This window comes from Staurois parvus, unplaced genomic scaffold, assembly GCF_062004578.1.
Source record: "Staurois parvus isolate SC_StPar_1 unplaced genomic scaffold, SC_StPar_1.0 ptg000468l, whole genome shotgun sequence".
NCBI lineage: Eukaryota > Metazoa > Chordata > Amphibia > Anura > Ranidae > Staurois > Staurois parvus.
This window is the reverse complement of record NW_028318264.1, coordinates 5,401,856-5,426,084: the sequence shown is the minus strand read 5'-3', so window position 1 is coordinate 5,426,084 and position 24,229 is coordinate 5,401,856. Positions and strand designations below refer to the sequence as shown.

General features: G+C 38.6%; 1 protein-coding gene across 3 annotated transcripts in view; it reads right to left on the bottom strand.

Annotated features, from left to right (window-relative positions):
• Nucleotides 1-24,229, bottom strand: part of EPB41L4B (erythrocyte membrane protein band 4.1 like 4B) — a 566,800-nt gene that overhangs the window by 478,149 nt on the left and 64,422 nt on the right. For all 3 annotated transcript variants that reach the window (XM_089689066.1, XM_089689067.1, XM_089689068.1), the window contains exon 2: nt 16,802-16,906. In XM_089689066.1, the coding sequence (XP_089545192.1) occupies nt 16,802-16,906 (105 nt within the window). The remainder of the gene's footprint in view (nt 1-16,801; nt 16,907-24,229) is intronic.

The following is a 24,229-nucleotide window of genomic DNA, read 5'->3' as shown; positions in this document are numbered from 1 at the left end:
TTAAAAATGCAGAAAAAAAATTAAAAGGCAAAAATTATTTGTAAAAACTTTTATAACCATTCTGATCTATTCTGCTGACATTGAAAACACTGAAGTGAAATGCCTGACAAATATCCAAAAACACACTTTAGAAAAGTTATGGTTCACTCAAACATTGAGATTTTTTAAATATTTACCTAGAATGCTAATCCCCCCTTAAACATTTTGCAGCCAGAGCTGCTTTTGCATTTTTTACACGTTGGAAAAAAAAAATCATTTCACCCCTGTAGCTTACTTAAAACCCCCAAATATATTTTATGATGGCTTTATCCCTGGGGAATAAATTAGTGGCAATTCTGTATAAATTAACTCCCCCAAAAGTTTGATAAGATCTGATCTGCTTGAATTGAAACTCAAGGTTTCAATTCAAGCAGAATTGTTCTCTGCCCCCCAGCCAATCTGTTCTCTGCCCCTTTTCTGCCTTCTTTGATTCTGGTCTTTCCCTTCCCTTCTCCCAATACATGCCCCCCTCCCCCCTCTTTTCTCCCCTCTTTCTTGTCCTCCCTTTTAGTATACCCTTGCTGTGCCAGGGGAGTTCTCTTCAAATCTGATTCTGTATGCCTGTAAATATGCAGTTGATACATATCCGAAGCTTCATCTACATATTGTAGTCTCATTTCTTTTGTAAGGTCTCTTGGCTAAAAGACGTTTGTGGATTCATGAGATTATGATAATATTTGAAGTGTTCTGCTGAATTGCCTGTATATCGATTGTGCAATTTCTAAATAAATGTTTTATACTTGTTAAAAAAAAAAAAAAATAGCAGTTCCATTTTTTTTTAATGTCACATGAAATTTGCACAATGGTTTATCAAGCAAAAAAGTTTCAGCAAAAAATTAAACTTAGGATACACAAACACAACATTAAAATGATGTGCACCCATGAAACCGTGTCAAACTTCGGTGTCAAACTTTCCATAGGTGACTTTAAAAGCCATTACAGGCAGTTTACAGTTAACTGTCAATATTGTCCCTAGAATTACTGCTCTCGCTGCCTTAGTGATATGCTACACACGACAATTAACATTTCCATGCATAGGCATCCCCACATCAGTTTACATTAGTGCATATAGAAGGACAAAAAATTCCTCTTTTTTGGTGAAAGTGCCAGTGCAAGACTTAAATTGTATGAAAAGTGAACTTTATTGTTTTGGATAGAGTAGGAAAAGGTTAAAGCAATTCTAAAGGTTCTTTTTTTTGTAAAACAACAAACATTTCTATACTTACCTACTGTGCAGTGGTTTTGCACAGAGCAGCCTGTATCCTCCTCTTCTTGGGTCCCACGCAGGCTCGCCTGGCTCTTCCTGCTTGCTAGGGGGGCACCCGCTGCTTCATGTGTCCATTCACACATGAAGCTGCAGCTTGGCCCCATCCCCTCTCTCTCATTAGCTGACTGGCTGTGATAGACAGCTCTCGCTTGCAGTCTCAGCCAATGAGGAGGCATAGACTTGGGAAAGCCAAGGCTGGCATCATGATGAGGCTCAGGTAAGTATTGAGGAGGCTGGGGGGGGGGTAACCTTCAGCCTTTACAACCACTATTTTTTTTTTTAAACACACATCTGTGTCCAATCAGGGAGGTTTCGCTCTCTCTCGATATATAAGGAATTATCTGAAAAATGCCTCAGTTGTCACAAAATAGTTGCTCTCATCAGTAGAAAAAAAAAAAATATTGTTTTTGTAGAGTTTTTGGAACAAAAAAAATAAAATCTGACAGCTTCTATAAACTGCTCCCAACAGCTTTTTCAAGCTTTTTTTCCTCTTGTACTGTAAAAAGCTAATAAAATGCTACTAAAATGTTACTCCAAGCTGGCACAAACAGCTATTCTCAGCGGTTTTCATCCAGCGTTTTGTTCTAGCATTTGAGCTTATTACAAAAATTAAAAAAAAAAAAAAAAAAAAAAAAAAAAAAAAAAAAAAGCTAGTGTGCATGGAGCCTTATCCCTCCCGACCAGAAATCAGGTGTGAACAAGAAAAATCGGTCTTTTCTGCATAGCTTCCAATCAAATTTAGACTTTCATTAAAGATGGTTGAAATTTTTTTTTTTTTTTCTATGTTGATGTGGACTTCTATATGGACACTGTAAAACTGAACCACAGGGTGGCGTATAGTTGTTTAAATCACATTATTACACAAGATAATATTGTATATAATTTCTAGCATGATGGATTAGGTTTACTTATCCTTAATGGTTTTCTTAGGGATTTATACTTCACTGGGTATATGTGAGGGTTTTCAACCACTTAAAGTAAAACTTCAGCTGTAGCGATTTGTTTCACAAGATGCAATGGTTAAAACTCTGGATCCCAGATGTCAAAACATCAGTGTTAGCTGTTTACTGCACTGTTTTGCATTACATAGATTTAATGAGGTAAAGTAGACAAAATGTATTATGTTTCCCTTTGCTGCAAAAAAATAAAAATTAAGACAAAGGCTTGCTGATTATTAAGACAAGTTCTTTAAATTGCTTAAATCATTTGCTTCCTGCAAAAAAAAAAAAAAAAAGTATATTTTCTTATGTATTTTGTTCACTGTATTTTAACCCTATCACAGGCCATTATTATTAACTCATTTGAGGCCAAAATTGTTTGCGAGTATAGAAAAGAATCACCCCCCTATAAAAGAATTCACGTTGTTACTTTGCAGCCTAAAATGAAGACACACATATTTTGTTTTATACAGCTGTATTTACTCAGTGCAACTTATAACATCAAGTGAAACTGTAATGCCCCGTACACACTATAAGAAAATCGTACAAAAATTTTCGTACGAGGACCAATCGGCTGATAATCGGATCGTTCGACTTGTGGCCTAGCTGGTACTTTGGTGCACACATCTTCTTTGGTGTGGCGCAGGGTCTCCGAAGTGGCCTCTGCTGTGGCAGGTGCACCTGTGTATCTGTTTAAGCAGTCTTGCCTGTTGGGAGCTCGCATCGCGGGAATACGGATGGGGGCTATGAGGCTCATCCATACCATCTGTGTTTCTGTCCTGTGGGCCATTGCCCTACACTGGAGGTCGCCCACGGTGCCATTGCCCTCGGTTTTGTGGAGAGTCGATGCAGAGATGCTCATGGAGAGAATTCATTATATGTTACTGGATAGGATGCAGTTATTCGACAGAAAGTGGGAGGTTTGGAAAACTCAGACATTTACTATCTGAATAATGAATATTTATGATTCAATTGATGGTGTTTTTCTGTTGGTGCCATTATTGTCCTGCCTACCATCTTACCTATCTTGCTCATACTTTTAGATTTTATGCCTTACATGATTGTACCTTTTTGGAATGTATATTACAGATGTGCCTTGTTTCTGTTTTATATGTTACTTGATGCTGTAATGTTGTCTTTGCAGCCTATTTCATCAAAATAAAAACGTTTGTAAAACAAAAAAAAAAAAAAAAGGCTAAAAATCAAAGCTATGTGGCTTACGGACAAAGTTAAAAAAAAGCTATAGAAAATAAGAAAAAAGAGCTTTTATTAACTATAAAAATGAAGGAACGTTATAATTTAAACATTACAAAGAATAAAACAGAATATGCAAAAAGGAAATAAAGGCCGCAAAAATTTAAAACAAACGACAGATTGCAAAAGATAGCAGGACAAAGCCCCAAAAATTCTTAATATATATTAATAGTAAAAAGGTCCGGTCCGTGCATGTAGGCCCTTTACAAAATAATCTAGAGTGGGTGACTGGGGACAAAGAGAAGGCAAATGTATTAAATACCTTCTTCAGCTCTGAGTATACAAAGGAGCATGGGGGAGCTCTTGTCCATAATGGGTATGGTATTGACACAGCTCCAGATGATCCACATTGGCTCACAATTGATATGATCCAAAAATATGTAGACAGAATAAAGGTGAATAAAGCACCTGGACTGGATGGCATACACCCACGGGTCCTTAAAGAATTGAGCTCTGTCATCTCAAAGCTATTGTTTCTAATTTTTAGGGACTCTAACCTCCCTGGAGGTATTCCCGAGTGTAGCTCGGAGGAAAAGTTTCAGCAACACAAGCGGTAACCACGTGCTAAGCTCGGGAATGCAGCGTTGCTCCGGGATCTCTTCTTTACTTACCTTGTCCTGCGCTCCCGTGATGTCCCTCCTGCAGTGTCCCCGGCAATGTCCTCTGGCCGATGCCGGCATCTGCATTCTGGGTTCCAACGTGAGGACGTACGAGGACAGAACGGCGGGAAATTTAAAAATGTGAAAAAGTGACATTCACTAAATACACTAAAATCACATAGTAAAACATTACTGTATCAAACCATTTCACATACATTTTGTCCCGAGTGCTTTGTCCTGTGCCCTGCCTGCATTTTTACTGTTCTTTCTGCCTGGAAACTGAGAAACAACCATGGCGTCCAAAAAGTGTCCCTTTAGGTCAAAAGCGGGTTTAGATCAGCTAGAGAACAGCGATAGTAAATTAGAACTACTTGCAGAATTGAGTGATAATGATTTGTGGGGAAATTCGTCATCAGACACTGAAAACGATTTTGCAACTTTGCTCAGTGATGTGCGAACTTGGCGCTATAATTAAAATATCAGTGTTTTTGGTTTGACTATAATATTGAATTAAATTTATTATTATATTATTTTTTTATGATTAAATTATAATTTATGATTTCGTGTTGCAACTTTTATCCTACCCGGAATGTTTCCTAGACTCATGTTCAGACAGATTTCAGTAAGTTATTCCTAAAAATTACAGGCCTACAATAAAAAAAAAAAACATAATTCCATGCAAATGTACCGCTTTGAGCACAGAAATACTGACATAATCAGACCTCTAGGAAGGTTAATGACTGGCATAGTACCACTGGATTGGTGTAAGGCGTAAGGTCAATGTGGTGCCAATATTTAAAAAAGGGGTCAAAATCTTTACCAAGTAATTATAGACCTGTTAGTTTAACTTCTATAGTTGGGAAGATACTGGAGAGTTTAATAAAAGACCACATAGATGAGTTCTAGCTGGAAAAAAATATTTTACGCAACAGACAGCATGGATTCATGAAAGACAGAAGTTGTCAAACAAATCTGATTTCTTTTTATGAGGAGATGAGTAAAACCTTGGACAGAGGGGTGGTGGTGGACATGGTATACTTGGATTTTGCAAAAGCATTTGACACAGTTGGCTATTGTGTAAGGTAAAGTCTACAGGCTTGGAAAAATCTGTATGTAAATGGATAGAAAACTGGCTAAAAGATTGTATTCAGAGAGTAGTGGTTAATGATTCATACTCTGAATGGTCTAGGGTTGTCAGTGGTGTACCCCAAGGCTCAGTGTTGGGACCCTTACTTTTTAATATATTTATAAACGATATAGGGTCTGAGATTAAAAATACCATTTTAATCTTTGCAGATGACACCAAACTGTGCAGTGGAATAACGTCCTTACAGGATGTCTTCAACTTACAAGCTGACCTCAATGCACTGTTTAATTGGGCAACTATGTGGCAAATGAGGTTTAACCACTTCCAATCCGGACACTTTTACACCCTTCCTGTCCAGGCCAATTTTCAGCTTTCAGCACTATCACACTTTGAATTACAACTGCGTGGTCATGCAACACTGTACCCATATGAATGTTTTAGCATTTTTTTGAGACAGATAAAGCTTTATTTTGGTGGTATTTACTCACCACTGGGATTTTATTTTTGCTATATAAATGAAAAAGTCCAAAAAGTTTGAAAAAAAGTGTTCTTATAAAAATTTGCAAATATTTCATCATAAATCTTGGCCAAAATGTATTGTTATCTTTTTAGTAAAAAAAAATTTGTTTATAACTAGAGATTAAAATTCGATTCGGCTGATTCGCCGAATTTGCGGGAGAAATTCGATTCGATGCGAATTTATTCGCTGCGAATTTAACTTATTAAAAGGGTTTCTAGGCTTCAGAGAGCCTTTATATTAGTGCAGAACACTGTACCTTTAATTTAAATGCCCTTGGAGTCTGCTGGGGAAGAGAAATAATACTGTCAGTCAGTATGACATGCAGATGAGTGCCGTCGATCTTAGAATCACCGCACACTTCACTCATTTGGGCAGTCACGGGGGAAGAAGAATGAAAAGAAGAAGAAGAAGAAGAAGAAGAAGGAAAAGAAGAAGAAGAAGGAAAAGAAGAAGAAGAAGAAGGAAAAGAAGAAGAAGAAGAAGGAAAAGAAGAAGAAGGAGAAGAAGAAGAAGGAAAAGAAGAAGAAGAAGAAGAAGGAAAAGAAGAAGAAGAAGAAGAAGGAAAAGAAGAAGAAGAAGAAGAAGAAGGAGAAGAAGAAGGAGAAGAAGAAGAAGGAAAAGAAGAAGAAGAAGAAGGAAAAGAAGAAGAAGAAGAAGGAGAAGAAGAAGAAGGAAAAGAAGAAGAAGAAGAAGAAGAAGGAAAAGAAGAAGAAGAAGAAGAAGAAGAAGAAGAAGAAGGAAAAGAAGAAGAAGAAGAAGAAGAAGAAGGAAAAGAAGGAAAAGAAGAAGAAGAAGAAGAAGAAGAAGGAAAAGAAGAAGAAGAAGAAGAAGAAGAAGGAAAAGAAGAAGAAGAAGAAGAAGAAGAAGAAGGAAAAGAAGAAGAAGAAGAAGGAAAAGAAGAAGAAGAAGAAGGAAAAGAAGAAGAAGAAGAATAAGAAGGAAAAGAAGAAGAAGAAGAAGAAGAAGGAAAAGAAGAAGAAGAAGAATAAGAAGGAAAAGAAGAAGAAGAAGAATAAGAAGGAAAAGAAGAAGAAGAAGAATAAGAAGGAAAAGAAGAAGAATAAGAAGAAGAATGAGAAGAAGAAGAAGAAGGAGGAGAAGAAGGAGGAGAAGAAGGAGGAGAAGAAGGAGGAGAAGAAGGAGGAGAAGAAGGAGGAGAAGAAGGAGAAGGAGAAGGAGAAGAAGAAGGAAAAGAAGAAGAAGAAGGAAAAGAAGAAGGAAAAGAAGAAGGAAAAGAAGAAGGAAAAGAAGAAGGAAAAGAAGAAGAAAAAGAAGAAGAAAAAGAAGAAGGAAAAGAAGAAGAAGAAGAAGGAAAAGAAGAAGAAGAAGAAGGAAAAGAAGAAGAAGAAGAAGGAAAAGAAGAAGAAGAAGAATGAAAAGAAGAAGAAGAAGAAGGAAAAGAAGAAGAAGAAGGAAAAGAAGAGGAAGAAGAAGGAAAAGAAGAAGAAGAAGAAGGAAAAGAAGAAGAAGAAGGAAAAGAAGAAGAAGAAGAAGGAAAAGAAGAAGAAGAAGGAAAAGAAGAAGAAGAAGAAGGAAAAGAAGAAGAAGAAGCAGAATGAAAAGAAGAAGAAGAAGCAGAATGAAAAGAAGAAGAAGAAGCAGAATGAAAAGAAGAAGAAGAAGCAGAATGAAAAGAAGAAGAAGAAGCAGAATGAAAAGAAGAAGCAGAAGCAGAATGAAAAGAAGAAGAAGAAGCAGAATGAAAAGAAGAAGAAGAAGAAGCAGAATGAAAAGAAGAAGAAGCAGAATGAAAAGAAGAAGAAGAAGCAGAATGAAAAGAAGAAGAAGAAGAATGAAAAGAAGAAGAAGAAGAATGAAAAGAAGAAAAAGAAGAATGAAAAGAAGAAGAAGAAGAATGAAAAGAAGAAGAAGAAGAATGAAAAGAAGAAGAAGAATGAAAAGAAGAAGAAGAATGAAAAGAAGAAGAATGAAAAGAAGAAGAATGAAAAGAAGAAGAAGAAGAATGAAAAGAAGAAGAAGAAGAATGAAAAGAAGAAGAAGAATGAAAAGAAGAAGAAGAAGAATGAAAAGAAGAAAAAGAAGAATGAAAAGAAGAAGAAGAAGAATGAAAAGAAGAAGAAGAAGAAGAAGAATGAAAAGAAGAAGAAGAATGAAAAGAAGAAGAAGAATGAAAAGAAGAATGAAAAGAAGAAGAAGAATGAAAAGAAAAAGAATGAAAAGAAGAAGAAGAAGAATGAAAAGAAGAAGAAGAATGAAAAGAAGAAGAATTCCAGTACAGCAAAAAGTGTATCTGCAGAGAGCTCCGCTATTTCTGACAGTTCTCTGACAGTTCCTTCACATTTACAGCGGTTGAAACATTGTATCTATTTGTTTCCGAATAAAAACATCTGTATCCTAAATGGAAACAAATAGATACAATGTTTCAACCGCTGTAAATGTGAAGGAACTGTCAGAGAACTGTCAGAAATAGCGGAGCTCTCTGCAGTGACACTTTTTGCCGGCTGATCGGGGAAAATTCGATTCGTGCATCCGAAGTTTGCTAAAATTCGGATTCGGTGCGAATCGAATTTTTCCTAATATTTGAAACGAATTCCACTTCGCCAAGTTCGATTCGCTCATCTCTATTTATAACCAAAAATTATAATTTAAATTTTTTTTTTTTTAACATTTGTATATTATCATTTATGGGGTTTTTATTCTACATACTGTCACCCTAGCAGTACAGTGTCACCATGGTGACACTGTACTACTTGTGGGGGGTGATGAAGATTTTTTTTTTTATTACATAGATTGCTTTTACACCCATAAAGGCTGTAAAAGCAATCATTTCTCCTTCTCTCTGGATGCATTCTTGCAGCCATTGAGAACTACTGTGTGAGCTGTGATTGGTCACAGCTTGTCACATGGCACAAGGCTGTTGTGAATAGCCTTGTACCATGTGACCTCTGTGATCATTCACAGATTTCACATGTAGTAAGCAATGATGTCAGAAGTGACATCTTGCTTACTACTCTGCATATGATCACTGATTGGCCAATCAGTGATCACATGATCGGGACCTCGCACAGAGGTCCCGTACGACGATCGGTGTTCCACTGTATCCGGAGGACACAGCGGGCACCGGATCGCGGTGCTGCGCGCTCCCAGGGAGCGTGCACAGTCCATAATGGCGAGTGCCGTTTATGAACGGCAACCCGCCCCTGGACTGCCACCGCCCTGCCGTTTATATACAGCGGCCAGTGGTTAATGTTGATAAATGTAAGGTTGGAGGACTGAGAATATGCATGCATCATACATACTAGGGGCGGTACAACTGGGGGAATCAATGGTGAAGGATCTGGGGGTTCTGGTAGATCACAAGCTTAATAATGGCATGCAACGCCAAGCTGCAGTTTCTAAAGCGAGCAAAATCCTCTCTTGTATTAAAAGAGATATAGAAGAGAGAGAGAGATATCATATTACCCCGGTACAAATCATTAGTAATACCTCATCTGGAATATGCAGTTCAGTTTTGGGCACCAATTCACAAAAAGAACATTGGGGAACTGGAGAAAGTACAGAGAAGGGAAACCAAACTGATAAGAGGCATGGAGGAGCTCAGCTATGAGGAAAGATTAGAGGAACTGAATTTATTCTCTCTTGAGAAGAGGAGATTAAGGGGGATATGATCAACATGTATAAATACATCAGTGGTTCATATGGTGAACTCGGTGTAGAGCTATTCACCCTGAGGTCATCACAGAGGACAAGGGGGCACTCTTTACGTCTGGAGGAAAAGAAATTTAATCTGCAAAATACGGAAAGGTTTCTTCACAGTGAGAGCTGTGAAAATGTGGAATAGACTCCCTCAAGAGGTGGTTCTGGCCAGCTCAGTGGATTGCTTTAAAAAAGGCCTGGATTGTTTTAGATACACAGAATATAACTGGATACTAACATTTATAGGTAAAGTTGATCCAGGGAATATCCGATTGCCTCTCAGGGGATCAGGAAGTAATTTTTTTCCCCTGCAGGAGCAAATTAAATCATGCTTTGCTGGGGTTTTTTTGCCTTCCTCTGGATTATATGATAACTTTTTTTTTTTAATGGTTGAACTGGATGGACTTTTGTCTTTTTTCAGCCAGACTTTGTAACTATGTAAGGTTGAACTTTTTGGCCATAATTCCAAAACATATATTTGGCGCAAAAACACCACATCACCAAAAGAACTCCATACCCACAGTGAAGCATGGTGGTGGCAGCATCATGCTTTGGGGCTGTTTTCTTCTGCTGGAACTGGAACCTTAGTCAAGGTAGAGGGAATTATGAACAGTTCCAAATACCAGTCAATATTGACACTCCATCTTGCAGCATGACCACCACTGCTGCAGAAATGTTTCTGTACCTTTTCCCAGGTCTGTGCCTTGATATAATCCTGTCTTGGAGGTCTACGGACAATTCCTTGGACTTCATGGCTTGGTTTGTGCTCTGACATGCACTGTTAACTGTGGGACCTTATATAGACAGGTTTATGCCTTTCCTAATCATGTCCAATCAACTGAATTTCCTACAGGTGGACTCCAATCTAGTTGTGGAAACATCTCAGGGATGATCAGTGGGAACAAGTTGCACCAGAGCTCAATTTTGAAAGTCACTGCAAAAGGCTGTGAATACTTATGTACATGTGAATTTTTTCATTCATTTTTAATAAGTTGCTAACACACACAAATATATACACACACACACACACTGCCTTGAAAAACTATTCATACCCCTTGAAATTTTAAACATTTTGTCATGTTACAACCAAAAACATTAATGTATTTTATGTGATAGACCAACACAAAGTGGCACAGAATTGTGAAGTCAAAGGAAAATATTAAATGGTTTTCAAATCCTTTTACAACTAAATATCTGAAAAGTGTAGCGTGCATTTGTATTCAGCCCCCTTTACTCTGATACCCACAACTAAAATCTAGCAATTGCCTTCAGAAGTCACCTAATTAGTAAATAGAGTTCACCTTTATGTAATTTAATCTCAGTATAAATACAGCTGTTCTGTGAAGTCCTCAGACATTTGTTAGAGAAGGTTAGTGAACAAACAGCATCATAAAGGTCAAGGAACACACCAGACAGGTCATGGATAAAGTCGTGGAGAAGTTTAAAGCAGGGTTAGGACAAGAAGCAAGGGCAAGGAGAGCATTAATCAGAGAAGCAGCCAAGAGGCCCATGGTAACTCTGGAGGAGCTGCAGAGATCCACAGCTCAGGTGGGAGAATCTGTCTACAGGACAACTATTAGTTGTGCACTCCACAAATCTGGCCTTTATGGAAGAGTGACAAGAAGAAAGCCATTGTTGGGGAAAAAAAGCCATAAGAAGTGCCATTTGCAGTTTGCGAGAAGCCATGTGGGGGGACACAGCAAATATGTGGAAGAAGGTGCTCTGGTCAGATGAGACCAAAATTTTACTTTTTGGCCTAAAAGCAAAACGCTATGTGGGGCAGAAAACGAACACTGCACATCACCCTGAACACACCACCACCTTTCCTTCAGCAGGGACAGGGAAGCTAGTCAGAGTTGATGGGAAGATGGATGAAGCCAAACAGAGGCCAATCTTAGAAGAATACCTGTTTGAGTCTGCAAAAAACTTGAGATTGGCGGAGGTTTACCTTTCAGCAGCACAAAAACCCTAAACATACAGCCAGAGCTACAATGGAATTGTTTAGATCAAAGTATATTCATGTGTTAGAATGGCCAGTCAAACTCCAGACCTACAGTGGGGCAAAAAAGTATTTAGTCAGCCACCAATTGTGCAAGTTCTTCCACTTACAAAGATGAGAGAGGCCTGTAATTGGCATCATAGGTAGACCTCAACTATGAGAGACAAAATGAGAAACAAAATCCAGACAATCACATTGGCTGATTTGGAAAGAATTTATTTGCAAATTATGGTGGAAAATAAGTATTTGGTCACCTACAAACAAGCAAGATTTCTGGCTCTCACAGACCTGTACCTTCTTCTTTAAGAGGCTCCTCTGTCATGCACTCATTACCTGTATCAATGGTACCTGCTTGAACTTGTTATCAGTATAAAAAGACACCTGTCCACAACCTCAAACAGTCACACTCCAAACTCCACTATGGTGAAGACTAAAGAGCTGTCGAAGGACACCAGAAACAAAATTGTAGACCTGCACCAGGCTGGGAAGACTGAATCTGCAATAGGCAAGCAGCTTGGTTTGAATAAATCAACTGTGGGAGCAATACTTAGAAAATGGAAAACATACAAGACCACTGATAATCTCCCTCGATTTGGGGCTCCACGCAAGATCTCACCCCGTGGGGTCAAAATGATCACAAGAACGGTGAGCAAAAATCCAAGGACCACACGGGCGGGACCTAGTGAATGACCTGCAGAGAGCTGGGACCAACGTAACAAAGGCTACCATCAGTAACACACTATGCCGCCAGGGACTCAGATCCTGCAGTGCCAGACGTGTTCCCCTGCTTAAGCCAGTACATGTCCAGGCCCGTCTGAAGTTTGCTAGAGAGCATTTGGATGATCCAGAAGAGGATTGGGAGAATGTCATATGGTCAGATGAAACCAAAATAGAACTGTTTGGTAGAAACACAACTCGTCATGTTTGGAGGAGAGAGAATGCTGAGTTGCATCCAAAGAACACCATACCTACTGTGAACCATGGGAGTGGCAACATCATGCTTTAGGGGCTGTTTCTCCGCAAAGGGACCAGCACGACTGATCCATGTACAGGACAGAATGAATGGGGCCATGTATCGTGAGATTTTGAGTGCAAACCTCCTTCCATCTGCAAGGGCATTGAAGATGAAACATGGCTGGGTCTTCCAACATGACAATGATCCCAAACATACCGCCCGGGCAATGAAGGAGTGGCTTCGTAAGAAGCATTTCAAGGTCCTGGAGTGGCCTAGCCAGTCTCCAGGTCTCAACCCCATAGAAAACCTTTGGAGGGAGTTGAAAGTCTGTGTTGCCCAGCGACAGCCCCAAAACATCACTGCTCTACAGCAGATCTGCATGGAGGAATGGGCCAACATACCAGCAACAGTGTGTGCCAACCTTGTGAAGACTTACAGGAAACGTCTGACCTCTGTCATTGCCAACAAAGGATACATAACAAAGTATTGAGATGAACTTTTGATATTGACCAAATACTTATTTTCCACCATAATTTGCAAATAAATTATTTCCAAATCAGCCAATGTGATTGTCTGGATTTTTTTTCTCATTTTGTCTCTCATAGTTGAGGTCTACCTATGATGCCAATTACAGGCCTCTCTCATCTTTTTAAGTGGGAGAATGTGCACAATTGGTGGCTGACTAAATACTTTTTTGCCCCACTGTAAATCCAATTGAGAATCTGTGGAAAGACTTTAAAATCGTTGTTTACAGATGCTCTCCATCCAATCTGACAGAGCTTGAGCCATTTTGCAAAGAATGGGCAAACAATTCACAAGATGTGCAAAGCTGGTAGAGACATACCCAAAATAACTTGCAGCTGTTATTGCAGCAACAGGTGGTTTTACAAAGTATTGACTCAGGGGGCTGAATATAAATGCACTCCACACTTTTCAGATATTTGTAAAAAATAAATTTGAAAACCATTTATCAGTTTCTTTCCACGTCACAATTCTGCACCACTTTGTGTTGGTCTATCACATAAAATCCCAATAAAATACATTTACATTTTTGGTTGTAATATGGCAAAATGTGGAAAATTACAAGGGGTATGAATACTTTTTCAAGGCACTGTATATGTATGTAAATTGACGGCGCTATATAGGTACCTTAAATAAATTAAATAAATAAATGTGTGAACAGTTTCAAGCTATCCATACATGCATCCAGTTTCTGCCAATTCATGAATCAGTCAAGATGCACTCTTGGGTGGCCCTGTCGGTAGTATCCAGATCAACAAAAGCTTTTCTTTCCAATAACTTTTGTGGAAGTACCTGGGTGGAAAAATTAATATATTTGCAGAATTTTTTCGGGCTGTCACTCTTTTGCAACTTTTCATTCCTTCTGCATTTGTGCGGCTTTGATTTCATTTTAACATATTTTGTTATATTCTTTGCAACTTTTAAATGAAGATAGCATTCCTTCTTGTTTATATTTTAAATGCCCTTTTTCTTATTTATACCTAACTTTGGACGTGAGTGTGACAGGTTTCTGTTCCGTGTTTCTTGAGGACAATATTCCCACCCGTTCCAAGTCTTGGAGAGCTGCCCTCAACCATTGAAAAAAAAACAAAAAACTAAGTGTTTTATCTTTCCGATATGTGCTTGTTGTTTATACCTGACTTTAAATGAAATCATGTTACGGTCACTGCTAGCCAGATGTTCCTTTATATGAACATTAGTAAGCTCTGTATGGTTTGAGATTACCAAATCCAGCAAAGGATCATTTCTAGTTGAGGCTTCTATAAAAGGTACCACAGAATTGTCCTGTAGTAGGTTTATAAATGTCCACCCCATCATTGCCAATGATTGTTTGCAACATGAAGCCCCAATTCACATATATGCCAATTGTATGCGTTTTGAACCGCATCAGATTCATATGACATGTGAACCTGCAGCTTTTTTATTGGAGCTGGTTCACGTATGTGCATGAATAATTATTTAGAAAATATTACTGGCTATACCTATGTGTTTGTCATTTTGAAAGGCCAGAATAAAGGAAAAAAGTGAGAAAAAAAACATTTAGTGTTTGGATCAAAGTTTTAGTAATGTTTATCGCGTTTAAATGGTTAAAAAGCCAATTTTGTTTATGAAAGTCTAAACATCAGACCTAAAAAAGAGGGATACCTTGGGAGAAAGGTGGGACACAGGAATGGAATTCCAAAAGAGAAAGTCTCTACAAAATCAGAAAGGTTGGAAGCTATACATTTCTGCAACCTAGAAGAGCAATCTCATTTCCTAAATTCTAGTGATATTTCAGATTTTTATTGCCTTAAAAACCACCTCATATTATGAACAGTTTCTTTGGAGGTCTCAGAGGTGAGAGCCTAGGTTGTGGCTCTGCCTTCCTCATTTCCTGGCCATTCACAAAACAAAACCTGGGAATGTGCCCAACGGTGACACTGGATCTGTAGGCTCAATGTAACAGAGCACGAGTTGATGGCTGAAAACCCTTACCCCTTTTGTGGACAATCGTCCGCTCCCCTTCAAGTGTAAACTGAACTGAGGCAACAGGAGATAAGCAAAGCTAAGGCTCAGATTCTGTGGGAAATGGTCTACTTCCTAAATGCAGAGGTATATACCCACTGGTCTGCTGTTACACCCCCCCCTCTCAATTAATTCCAAAAGAAATTGAAATTACCCGTATTAGAACGTAATGCCCTTTCAAAAATGTTTAAGCATTCAGAAAAGATTACAGATTTTAAAATAAAATGCATGTCATTTAAAACTAGAAATTTAATACAAATGTAAAACAAGGGAAAGTAAAACAGCAAACTTTTTTATACACATGCTTCGTTTTGTATACCAATTGTCAAAATATAATTTTTAATTTTATCAATTTTATGTAAATGCTTTACTTCCATGTACAAGCAAATTATCACCAAGATGTAGGAGCTATTTTAACTGCTTTCAGCATTTTATCATGCGATTTTCTCTTTGGAAAGGTTAATTCACAAACAAATAAAAGGCACATATGCACAATACACAGTGGCAAAAAAAAGGTATGTGAACCTCTTGGAATCGGAATAAAACTGGTTTTCTGCAGTAATTTGCCATAAAATGTGATCTGATCCTCACCTAATCACAATAGGTAAAACACCATGTGATTAAGCTGATAACACAAACAATTCTAATTTCTTGTGTCTTTACTAAACACACCCATTAAACAATTATAGTGCTGGAAGAAAAGTAAGTGAACCCATAGACTAATTATTTCAGTGAAAGCTAACTGAATTCAGTAGTTTTCAAAAAGGATACAGCTTGTCAACATCAAAACATCATCCCAACAGTGAAGTATGGTGGAGGGAACATCACGATTTGGGCTTCCTTCGCGGTCTCAATTCCCAAGTTTACCAAAATATCCTACAGAATAATGACAGGGTGGCTGTCCACCTGCTGAAGCTTAGAAGAAGTTGGGTGATGCAGCAGGACAATGACCCTAAGCATAAAGTAAATCCGCCACAAACTGGGGTCAGAAAAAGAAAATGCACCTTTTGGAGTGTTCCAGTCAAAGCCCAGACCTTAACCTCAGAGATGTTGTGGAATGACCTCCAGAGAACCACCAACCATCCTACAAATGTGTCTGAGCTGAAGTAGTTTTGTAAAGAGTATTGGTCAAAGATTCCTCCTAAACATGGTGCAAGTCTGATCCAGAGCGAACAAAAGCACTTGTGTTTTTGCTGCCAAAAAGAGGTTAGACTAGGTATTATCTCCAAGGGTTCACATACATTTTCCTTCAGCACTGTGCAGGTTTAATGGGTGTGTTCAATAAAGACATAAGAAATTAGAATTGTGTTCCGTCAGCTTAAGCACACTGTGTTTGTCTATTGTTGTGACTTCGGGCAGGATAAGATCATATTTTATGGCAAATTACTGCAGAAAACCAGTTAATTCCAAGTGGTTAACATACTATTTCTTGTCACTGTATATTATTTTCATGAAGTATGTATGGAACTATGAAAATCACTAAAATCACTAAAATCACTATTTCTGACAAATATCATTACCACTAAACTAGGTCCTTTTCCAGCTTTCAATAGGAACTTTAGTGAAAAAGCTTACAATTGTCAGAATTTTAAGGAGTACAAGGCCCCCTTTGTGCCAACATGCACATTGCGCTTGCTGTGCCATTAATTCTTAATGGCACCCCAATCACTGGTAGCAGTCACATGATTGCATATAAAACACGCAATGCAAAGCAAGCTTGACTCAGTGCCAAAGTACATGAGCTATTTTGATGTGAATGGGCTGCCCTATGCAGTCATGTGACGTGCAAAACCGCAAAAAAAATCCACTAAAAAAAAAACAGGTTTTAAAACAACCCCTTTAGCGAATATTGGATCCAATTTATAAATTTATCATTGATCCCTGTGGTTTCCAAACAAACTAGAATGAGCAATTTATAGGAAATAAATATGTTCAGGGCACAATGACAGGAGATACATACCGACACTTGGGAAGCATCCATGTACTGTAGACCAAAATAATCAGTTTCCACTAAGTCCAAATGGTATACAATCTGGTCGAACAAATCTTGCCCTTTGGCTTGTTTCTGAAATACAGAAAAGGATCACTGCTTAGCAAAAGCGCATTTTACTAAAACTTTTGCTGTTCTATACACAAAAGAATCTCAAGGCACATGCTGCTTGTAAATTGCAACACACAGATATTTATTTTACACACACTTTATGTGAAGATTATAACGTATATATAAATTAAACACACACACACTATATATGCAACTTTTCACCAGCACACATTTTGTTTCAATAAAAGCAACCCATTTCAGTACAAGGGTAGTTAAACACTAAGTAAATGCATTTGGTCAGAAGCAAGGAGGACATTTTCTCACACATTAGTATGCCACAAGACTTCACCACCTGTCTTTACAACACATTACTTACTAAACTCCTAACCAATCAAAATACAACTTGCAAAGTTACCCTTTAACATCAATGACCCCTTGATGGCAAAGGAAATAATCCATGACTATCAAAGATGTTCTCCTAATAAGGGGTAGTATTTTGTATTCTAAGGGCATCTAAAAGTTAGAAAATAGTTCAAGAAAAAAAATGTAAACAAGACCAAAATCACCAAAACCGTATGCATCATATGCATTAACAATGGGGTCAATTCATAAAGCAGCATCATATCCTTGCCATGGCCATGCCACCACTCAAATGACTACCAAGCTGTGCCAAGTATGGAAAACTCTGTTTGACATCACAAGTTGCATATTGAAGCCTACATTTAATAAGTGGGCCACAAAATGCAGGCTGTAGTATAAAAGTAGCCCTGTGTAGTATTAAAGTAGCCCTGTGAGCTATAACACAGCAGATAGCAGAGTCTGATAACATTAGACCATATGGGGTTGATTTACCAGAACTGAAAAGTGCAAAATCTGGTGGAGTTCTACATTGAAACCAATCAGCTTCCAGGGTTTTTGTTAAAGCTTAATTGAACAAGCTGGAGTTAGAAGCGGATTGGCTACCATGCACAGCTCACCAGATTTTGCACTATCCAGTTTTAGTAAATCAACCCCTATGTGTTTAAAGATAAAAGATTAAACGAATTCCAGCCTAATGAGATCAACCAAAAGCTTTCAAGGAAAGGAGCACGATATATGGTTTCTGGTGCTGGTATTCTTTGGCAGGAGATATTTAGCACCAAAAACTCAGAGTGGAAACTGAAGTTTCCCCAAAATGCAGCAACTATACTAAAGCACAGCTCTTAATAAGCAACTTCTAAAGTACGCTCATAAAACACATTCAGACTCAAGAACAAAAAGAAGTATGTAGCTTACAAGTCCTTCGATGTGGCATTTGCATTAGTTTTCTTTTTCCAGAAATGTTTTTTTATTTCCACTTGGTGATCCTGCCAGTGACACACGCACTGTTCTCAGATCACTTCCACTCACTTTGCTGTATCCATAGGAGGAGCATTTTTGTCACCCTAGGAAGGGGTGTTCTGTAATCTACAGGCTGTATTGAAAAGGGCTGATAATATTATTTACAATTGTAGTGAAGCACAGGCGGGAAGCTAGGAGCTCAGTGGATGTATGGCAATTCAATGAACAAGCCCATTCCTCAGGTGATACACTTTGGAGGAGAAGCTGGCAGAGATGATCATCATTTTTAATTAACCGCTTCCTGACCACCCTATAGCAGAAATACTGCTACAGGGTGGCACAGTTGCGCAAAATCACGTATATATACACACGTGATTTTGCATTTCCGGGTAGGGATCGCACGTGCCCTATCCGAGCCGCCATTTGCATCTGCAGCTGTCAATAACTGGGTCCCAGCCGGTGATTACTCAAGGATGTCAGACGGGGAGGACGATTGTTTTGTTTACTAACAGTTCTCCTCCCTGTCAGCTCGGGCACTCGGGATGGCCTAAATTTATGACAATTAGATTTTTAACAAATTTTTACTGGACATGTTTAATGTAAAAAAAACAATATTTTTGACTTTTTGCTCTCAAAATTGTCAGTCTCTTTTTTCTCATAGCGCAAAAAATAAAACCGCACAGGTGATCAATACCACCGAAAGAAATCTCAATTTGTGGGGAAAAAAAAAGGACATAAATTTAATTTGGGTACAGCACTGCATGACCACGGAATCATCAGTTAAAGTAATGCAGCGCCGTAATGCAAAAAAAAAAAAAATGGCCTGGTCAGGATGGGCGATAAATCCTCAGGAGGGCAAATGGTTAAAGCTCTTTGCTTACATCAATATTGTCATCACCACTTGCCATTTGTTCACTGTGGAAAGATGAGGATGAGAGGCTTCTGCACGCACAACACCTGGGGATGGCACTTGCAGCTACAGCTTCTTAGGCAGTTCTCATAAGTAGCCTTGTATATTTAAACAGGCAAAATAAGAAGAAAGGCGTAAGTAAAAAAAAAAAAAAATATCATTAATTGCATCTCTCTAGTAAAGACATACTGTACATTAACATTTAAGTCAACTAAGACTTGGAGGTGGAACTCCAGGCTAAACCTAAAACTATTCTTAAAAATGCTCCCACCCCCCTCCTCCCACCTATGCTGACTAACCTGTATTAGAAAGAGGTTATGTATACTTACGTATTACTTATGTATTTTCTGCTGTCCAGTCATGTGATCAGGCTCCCCTGTGTCAGCCAGTGGTAGCTGCAGTAGAGGAGAAGCACCAACAATGGATGGGCCATAGGAGCATATGGGTTATGTATATGCTCCCGGCATTCCAGATTCCTCCTCGTTTCGGGTCCCCGCTGATGCTCCTGGCTCCTCCCCCTCAAGCACGGAATGCAGTTCGCCCTGGGGGGCACCGCTGCATACTTGTTCCCGAGCCATGGCTCGGCCCTGCCCCCTCACTCTCTCCTCACTGGCTCACTTGCTATGATTGACAGCAACAGGAGCCAATAGGCTCCCGCTGCTGTCTCAGCCAATGAGGAGTCGTCGTCCCCAGACAGCAGTGTCACTGGAATGTCACTGGATCGGAGGGTGCTCAGGTAAGGATCGGGGGGGGGGGGGGGGGGGTTTACCTTTATGTATAGAATATATGAAGGTAAAAATATCATGAGCCTTTACAATGACTTTAAACCAGGTTCTAAACACTAATCATCCTTCTGCATTTCATTTTAAAATGCAGACAGATTGCAGAATAAACTTAGAAAAATTAGTAATAAAATGAGTCTGAGGTTTCACAGCCATTCAAAAATGATAGCAAATCATTATTTATAAACCAAACCACTGTAGCTTTGGCTTTGTGTTTAGGACCACTGCCTTGCTGGAAAGAGAATTCACCAATTTCAGCTCCCTGCAAAGCTGTACTCATTTTCCTTTAGAACAATTTTACAATTCTTAGGGGTTCTCCAGTCCCTGCTAGTAAAAAAGAAATTTTGAAATATTATAATTTTTGGTTATAAACTAATTTGGGCTAATTTTTTTTTTACTAAAAAGAATTGAATACATTTTGGCCAAGATTTATGAAGATTATTTGCAAAATTTTATAAGGAAAACTTTTCAAAATTTTTGGACATTTTCATTTATATATAAAAAAAAAATCCCAGTGGTGAATAAATACTCCCAAAATAAAGCTTTATCTGCCTCAAAAAAATGCTAAAAAATGCATATGGGTACAGTGTTGCATGACCGCGCAATTGTCATTCAAAATGTGACAGCGCTGAAAATTGGCTTGGACAGTAAGGGGGTAAAAGTGTCCGGACTTGAAGTGGTTAATATTGTGTTTATGTTTCCTTTCCAATAAATTTAAACTTAAAAAAAAGTACTAAACTGGTGTCAAAGCACATGCTCAACACTCTTCAAGGAAAATCAATGCATATTTCATTTTAAAATGCAATGCTTCAACATCTCAACATGGCAAATTAGATTTTAAAATCTGTTCAGTGACTTTATGACTATTAGCTGAAGCTTGACCCCCTCTGTGTGAGTGTAGTATCACCCCCCCCCCCCCCCCTCGCTCTTGATGTATCTTATCTGTAGCCTTTTTTTTTTTCTCAATCCCTTCTAACATTCTGCTTAAACTTTGTGATTTGTAATAGTACTGTTTGGACTTTGAAGAAGGGGACATACCCCAAAAGCTTGTCCTCAAAATTGTATGTTAGTGCAAATAAAAAAAGTATCACAGACAGTTCTCAATTGTTAAAATCTGTTCAGTGAATTTCATGTGAATGTGCTGGGAAGGCTACATTCAAGAACATATGTTGCTGAAAGTTAGGGATTTATTTTTCCCCAAGATAATGACCTGATGAATCCTTATACACCTTGCATAATTGTACTTAACTTCTGTTAACTCTTGCAGGTGAACAGGTGGCCAAATACAAAAATATTTTCTTATTAAGCTTTGTGAAGCGGATTAGTGAGAAGTTCCTAAAATCAAATGCAAAAAAATAAAAATGTTTACTTATAAATGACAAAGGTAAGAGATTGTAGTTTCTGTGGTCACCATTCCAGTTTTACTCAATGTTGATATTGTTTTAGTAAACACTTTGCATTACAATAATCTTTTTTGGCTTTTGAGTTTGCCCTGCAAGGATTAATGCCAGCATTATTTGTCAGGATGAGCAGAACCTAGAAGAATCTGGAATGAAACAGGTACACATGAGGCATTGTTAGAATTGCAATGAGAAAGAAAGCGAATGAGCGAGATAGTGAGCGAAAAGGAGAGAGAGAATCAACACAGAACTGGCAGATAAAACCAGGTCAAAGCCCTCCATTCACCTGGCACATCATCACTCCAGTATGCCCCAAAATGTCTATGACAACAAACACCTCAACAAACAAGGGGTCAGTTACCAGAGTACTGAAAGTACTAACAACCCTGGATCTGACACAAACCTCTCAGACAAACACAGTTAAAACTACAAGACCCCAAACCTCACCACTAATCCAAAACAACAATACAGTCAACCGAAACACAGGGCCATGAATATGGCAAGAATGGCGGAGACCACCACAGAGCAGAGAAATTGAGGAGATCAGGACTCTCCTGAGCACATTATGCAATAAACTAATGTGACTGAGCTCAAAACACAAAACCACTATGACAACCACCCATAATCTGGTTTTGTCCCAGGAAATTTACTCATTTCAAGATACAGAACTACAAAATTATATCATTAGAAATCAGTAGCTTGAAGATTCAGGGTCTGCATGTTTCAGTCTTCACATCCAAAGTAAACTATCCAGATTTCAACCAAAGACTACGTGAGACCGACATACAAATCATCCAGGAAACATGGACCCGAGCACAGGATGAACCACCAGCACCTACTGGCTATAGGGAATTCTCTGTCCCCGCACAAAAAGATAGAAACATTGAATAAGGTCAGTGTTCAGGAGGAATACTAGTCAAACATCAATGCAATCAAAAAGGGAGAGAGCCACGTCTGGCTAAGAATAAGCAACTCCATCCTCACCTCTGTCTTACATCTACCTGTATGCAGCATACATTGCCCCACCAGAGTCCCCATATTTCAGACCAGATATCTATGAGCTCTTATAAAAGTGAGGCCCTCAATTTTCAATCCCTAGGACAAGTGCTCAACCTTGGAGACCTCAATGCTAGGACAAGAAGGGAAAAGGACTATATAAGTTCTGATGGCAACACGTACATACTGGGCCCTGTAACTTACTGTCACGAATTGGCACAGATACAAAGAAACAGCTATGACAGCATAATCAACAAAAATGGAAAAAAAAAAAACTGCTGAATCTATTTCAGAGTCTGGGGCTCTACATCCTCAATAGCCACACCAAGGGAGACTCTCTGGGAAGATACACATTAAACTTCCATGTAGGCAGCAGTGTGGTAGACTATGCCATCACAGACATGAACCCTGCACTCATCAATGCCTTTACAGATACTCCACAAACACACCTATCAGACCACAGCCAACTACTGCTATATATTAAATCGTCAAACAAGCCAGCATTGGGGGACACCTTACATACTGTCTCAAATAAACACAGAGATCCCAACAATACTGACCTAACAATAGCCCATGACACCCTACAAAAAAAAAAAAAAATTTTGAATAAATCCTTAAAAAGAAAAAACAAAACTTCATTTCCAACAACCTGCAACAGTAGTTAGAAGAAGCACTTCAGGAAAAAACCTCTTTCTGGGAGATATGGAAGAATATTGGCTCAGCACCCAGGAAAAATAACCTCCACATCCAAAATGGCAACATCTGACTCAACCACTTTAAGAACCTCTACAAAGATATTCCAGAAGAGACACTAACTGTGGAACAAAAAGACATCATCATCAAAAGACTAAATGATATGGAGGAAAAAATCAAGGACTTTCAAAACCCTGTGCATGTGTCAATTACATTACATGAAATAATGGAGAGAATTCAACACCTGCAAACTAAAAAAGCCAGCAAAATGGGTGGAATCCTGCCAGAGATTATTAAACACGGCTCCCCAGATATACATGCTGCAATATGTAAAGTGTTCAACCTGGTCATGAGTACTGGTTACTACCCTCAAGTATGGAACCAAGGAAAACAGGTGCAACATGTAACATGTTCCAAAAGGTGAACTCACCCTTTAACCCTTTTTATGGCAGAGCCCTTTTTGCATTTTCGGTACATGTTTAAAAAATTTAGGCCTGAAGACTACACAAAACCCCCAAAACATTATAGATTTTCTGAAAGCAGACACCCTAGAGAATAAAATAGTGGTCGTTCCAATTTTTTATGTCACACAATATTGCCACAAAAGGTTTAGGAAACCCCCCAAAAAAAAAAAACAAAAAAAAAAAACACAAAGTTAATTTTAGGGCACAAAAAGCCAATAAAAGTACCCATTACCCAATATATAAACGATGAGGTTGCACAGAGTAAATAGATACCCAACATGTCAAACCTTAAATTTGCATGAGCTCGTAAAATGGCATCAATTGTTAGTACCCTATAATTTTCTACAGGTGATACTTTTAAAGCCCTCTATAGGTCATCGGTTTAGTGTTACAGAGGAGGTCTGGTGCTAAAATTATTGCTCTCATTCTGGTGTGCGCGGCGATATGCAACGTGTATCGCAATTGAGTTTTTCATGTGTAGGCGCCCAGATATGTTTGTTTACGTTCGAACATGCATGCATATATGTGGAGGGGCCTCAAAATGTTCGGGGGGGGGGGGTCATGTGCTTGGCTGTAACTTAAGTAAAAAAAAAAAATGTTTTCTTCATTGTAAAAAATTTTTACTTCTCTTTATCACAGGGGACAAAAAGCCCCCTATATGATTTTTTGGTAAGATTGTCATTCTAGAATAGTGACAGTGGTCAACTCCCCCTCCCCCCTACTACCAGCACCCGCTATACCAATCTTGGGTCCACAGGTGGGCAAGTGTAGTCCAGGATACA